Raw genomic sequence first — 5,000 nt, 5'->3', positions numbered from 1 at the left:
AAGAATACGTTACCCGACGGCTGCTTCAACACGCCCTCCCTAGAGCGGCCTTAACCCCGCCCCCTCCACCTCCCATACTCCTCCCACCCTCTTCAACACTCCCCATCTCACATCCAACACTGGCAACAAAAACATGCCACATTTTTACCAAAACAGTTTTTTAAACATTTTTTTCTTTGGATTATTTGTCTCTTTCTTTTTCCCGTCTCTTGCAAGAGAAAAGCCAATATTTCAAGAAGCCACGTTCACGGTTTTAATCGAAAGAAGCAGCTGTTTTTGTTTTGTTTTGTTTTGTCTCGTCTCAGTTTTTCGACACACAGTAACGTGGTCGAGGTGGAATGAACTAAGCGGCGTTGCGGCTGCCAGCCGGCGTCCCGGGCGCAGCCTGGTGCCGAGAGGCGGAGAACCCAACCTCAAGAGAGCCAGAACCCGACGTGACTGCACCCCAAGTCCACTTTGTACATGTGTTTAGTTATCCAGCCCGCTCTCTAGCCATCACTCGCCAGGGGGCGCCAGGCTCGCTCGCGCCTGAGTTTTCAGTACGGCCGCACACCGTCTGATCACCGTCCTTCTTGGCGTTTTTGTAACTGCTCGCTCACGTTTTCAGAAAGCAGTGAAGGAATCCTCATTTTTCACTTGTTCAGTTTGCCTTTGTTCTGTCTTTCCTCCTGAAGCGACGAGCCTGACGGCGACAGCAGAGGAAAAGTATTTCCCGTCTTCAACAGTATTTCAAAACGGACACACTCCGTCGAGTCATGACGCGGTGCCTTTAACAGCTCCATGGTCAAACGTCATTTCATGTTTTATAACTACAAAGTTTTGTTTTTATGTCTTTTGTTTTAAAAAAAATCTCCCGAAGCTGCTGCTTATCACAGGCGTACTTGCCAATCACCCATTAACATTTTCTTCCAGGCTAAATCCAACACTATGCAATTTTGTACATTTTGCGTAGCGAGAATTTTATCTGATACACTGGTGCTAATAATTATTTCAAATGTTATATTTTTGTGTGAATGTTTTTTATTATGACATAGAGTGAGGAATTTGTTATATGTGTAAATATATGCTTAAATGATTCAGGACTGGCTGATTTAAAAAAAGAAAGAAAAGAAATTAAAAACCCCAAACACCCAAACAGCCACAAAGGTTCTATCACAAAACAATCAACCGAAACCTCCAGGTAATATATATATATATATATATATAAATATCTATGATAATGTCTGTGGTATATTATTATAATATGCTTGCGTGTATACATGGCTCAGCGTTGCTGCCTCATAGCGACGCAGATATTTCATTTGTGTTTTGTTGATTCTCTGGGTGGTCACAAGTTAATTGACTTTATCTTTTCTTTTTGAGCTTTGACCCTTTTACCGATCTGCACTGGGTTGCACCAGCTGTGCCTAAGTTCAAGCATAGCCTAGTTTGAGCGTAAAGTCTCACTAAGTCCAAGTTTGCAGCAACTAGGCATAAGTTACAATGTAAATCTTACACCTCGCCCTTAGGTGTAAAGTCCTCCATAAAATAGCGGTTAGTAGGTGGGATAACTTGGAGGATGAGGATGATTGGTGATTAATGTTAGCTATTTTAGCCGTTTAACCTCCTGTACTGTAGCAAAGTTCAATGAAAGAATTGTTTTTGCTTATTGAGCATGACAGGTTGTAGCCTACAAAAATTTTCAAGAGGTTCATAATGTGGTAAATTACAATGCAGTAAGAGTGCTCTAACAGTCTATGAAGCTAACGAATAGCAATAATGTTATCATTTGGTTAGTTTGATGAAATATGAAAGCCATAATTTGCGATAAGCAACAACCTTGTCAGCCTGATTGTTTTCATTCTGTTTAATTTAACAACATGATAAACAGTTTTCAGTGTGCTTTTCACTGATTTTACAGAAAGTGAAAACGTCATTTTCTGTGACGATATTTTGGTTAGTGTGGACTTGACGCCAGTGTAGCTAAGATTAACCTTACGTTTCCGCGGTGCAACCAAATGTCAACACAGCTTTAGTGTCTAACTAGTTTCAACGTATCGTTTACTGTGAACTTAGCACCTAACTTAAGAGAGAACTTAGATTCAGCTGGTGCAACAGGCCGCAGGACATGATTTAAGGGGGGCGTCGCCCTGAGAAGCCCCTCCCACCACCCGCATAACGATTCATATTACTGAATTTATACACTTGACTCCAAGGAAATAATAAGCTTGGTCACAAGTTGCTAGTTAACTGTTTTTAATTAGTGTTTTGTGCCTTAATATAAAGGTTTTGGTTGTAATCATGTCAAGTCGTCCTAACGAGGGCTTCACGTTTTATCGCGCACGTCTCAAAATCGTCATCCTCACTCACTCCTCCATGTTGTGTTGGGGTGTCAGTTGAGAAGCAGGGTTTAAAAATCAGGTCTTGAACAGTGTCTGTATGGAGAGTCTGAAGTCCAAAACACACCGGTGTCAAAACAGCGCCCCCGTTATTTTCTATGTATACCCACATCGTCTTGTCCCATGCTGTGAGTGGTCGGTCGGATGAACTGCAGCGCGACGCCTCCTATGGGCACCAGGGGCGTCACTAGGTTTGGGTACTGAAACCCGCTACCACAATGGTACAATGCAACACAGATTTAGGTGCCATGCCCGAGAATAAACCAGCGACACACACTCCTTCACTAACGTCATCGTTTGGAGCACACAGCTTGGAATCCTCTTTAAATAAATAAAAATCCACTTTAAATCCGCTTTAAATTAAGAAATCGTATCGGTTCAGGCACCGTTTGGACACCGGTACCATTTAAAAGTATAGTTTTAGCAACGCTATTGGAAGAATACGAAACGATATCCATCCCTACACTTGATGCACCGATGCCCGTGTGTTTTCCGCTTCGCCTTCTGCTCGGGATAAACCGCTGATGGCTCACATCATGTGTCCAGGCTGTGCAGCACACACACACACACACACACACACACAATGTATAAAACAGTATTTCTAAGTTATAATGTACCAGTCCTTTGTATTGTAACCATGTTGTCTTAGATGCTGCACAGCCCAGGCCCTGCACACTGATCTCTGCTCTCTGGCCCTGCACACTGATCTCTGCTCTCTGGCCCTGCACACTGATCTCTGCTCTCTTTCTCTGTCTTTTTCTGTTCCTCTGCTCCCTATCAAGACCACTTTATGTTGCTGTGAGGACCTGAAAGAGCCCTGCTTGTCCCCATGTGCCTGTAAATCCAATCGTAACATTTGAATAATAAAAACGTATTACAGGAAGCCGTCTGTTGATGTGTGATGTCTGACATGTGATGACCTGCACATGGCTTTAGCCAACACTGTAACTGACGGTCATGATAGAGAGGCTCTCTCTGTAGAGACTCTCTACAGAGAGAGCCTCTCTGCAACTGCCAACTGACGCTCAGCGCTCGTCTTTTATACACGGTTCCAAATGGAGCCAGCCAATCGCGTTGTCCTGTGCCCCATGACCAGATGGACCATATATGGACTTCCTCCCCGCGACTGGCTGGCGCTACCATGGCTGCTATACTGCAGTGTCCGTCAGACCGCAATGCCAACCCTGTGCAATCCATAAAGGTAGGTGGACGTTACTCTGCAGAAACTACAGTAACAAAATCACGAATTGCTCTGTTTTTGGAGCTCTGCATGTCTGTCTAGCTAATGTTAACGTTAGCTAACGGCTACCGTTCGCTAGCTAGCCAACTTGGCTAGCTAGCGAACCAACCAGCGGCAAACATTAGCTTACCGGAATATGATGCTTCCGTAGCCCCTATCTGGACTGCTAACCTAGCTAACGCTACGCGTAGCGTTAGCTAGGTTAGCAGTCCAGATAGGGGCTAATGCTTCCGCTGCCTAGCTGGGCTCACTGTGAACATTGAATTGACGGCGGTGATATACTGTAACATGTACAGTCATACAGGCAGAGGCAACATGAAGACAGATAGATGCATGTAGCCTACAGACAGGCAGAGGCAACATGAAGACAGACAGATGCATGTAGCCTACAGACAGGCAGAGGCAACATGAAGACAGACAGATGCATGTAGCCTACAGACAGGCAGATGCATGTAGCCTACACGCAGGCAGAGACAACATGAAGACAGACCGATGCATGTAGCCTACACGCAGGCAGAGGTAACATGAAGACAGACAGATGCATGTAGCCTACAGACAGGCAGAGACAACATGAAGACAGACAGATGCATGTAGCCTACAGACAGGCAGAGACAACATGAAGACAGACAGATGCATGTAGCCTACAGACAGGCAGAGACAACATGAAGACAGACAGATGCATGTAGCCTACAGACAGGCAGAGACAACATGAAGACAGACAGATGCATGTAGCCTACACGCAGGCAGAGACAACATGAAGACAGACCGATGCATGTAGCCTACACAGGCAGAGGTAACATGAAGACAGACAGATGCATGTAGCCTACACACAGGCAGAGACAACATGAAGACAGACAGATGCATGTAGCCTACACACAGGCAGAGACAACATGAGGACAGACAGATGCATGTAGCCTACACACAGGCAGAGGTAACATGAAGACAGACAGATGCATGTAGCCTACACACAGGCAGAGGTAACATGAAGACAGACAGATGCATGTAGCCTACACACAGGCAGAGACAACATGAAGACAGACAGATGCATGTAGCCTACACGCAGGCAGAGACAACATGAGGACAGACAGATGCATGTAGCCTACACACAGGCAGAGGTAACATGAAGACAGACAGATGCATGTAGCCTACACACAGGCGGAGACAACATGAAGACAGACAGATGCATGTAGCCTACACACAGGCAGAGACAACATGAAGACAGACAGATGCATGTAGCCTACAGACAGGCAGAGACAACATGAAGACAGACAGATGCATGTAGCCTACAGACAGGCGGAGACAACATGAAGACAGACAGATGCATGTAGCCTACACACAGGCAGAGACAACATGAAGACAGACAGATGCATGTAGCCTACAGA

General features: G+C 45.2%; 1 protein-coding gene across 1 annotated transcript in view; it reads left to right on the top strand.

Moving 5' to 3' along the window:
- The window catches only part of lamc1 (laminin, gamma 1), a 122,804-nt gene extending 119,554 nt beyond the window's left edge, over nucleotides 1-3,250 (top strand). The window contains exon 28 of the mRNA XM_083659807.1: nucleotides 1-3,250. This exon is cut by the window's left edge and continues 203 nt beyond it. Coding sequence (XP_083515933.1) covers nucleotides 1-54 — 54 coding nt within the window. The 3' untranslated portion in view covers nucleotides 55-3,250.
- The last annotated feature ends 1,750 nt before the right edge of the window (nucleotides 3,251-5,000 follow it).

The sequence above is a fragment of the Poromitra crassiceps genome (assembly GCF_964638095.1).
Source record: "Poromitra crassiceps genome assembly, chromosome: 23".
Taxonomy (NCBI): Eukaryota; Metazoa; Chordata; class Actinopteri; order Beryciformes; family Melamphaidae; genus Poromitra; species Poromitra crassiceps.
This window is presented reverse-complemented; position numbering and strand designations above follow the sequence as displayed.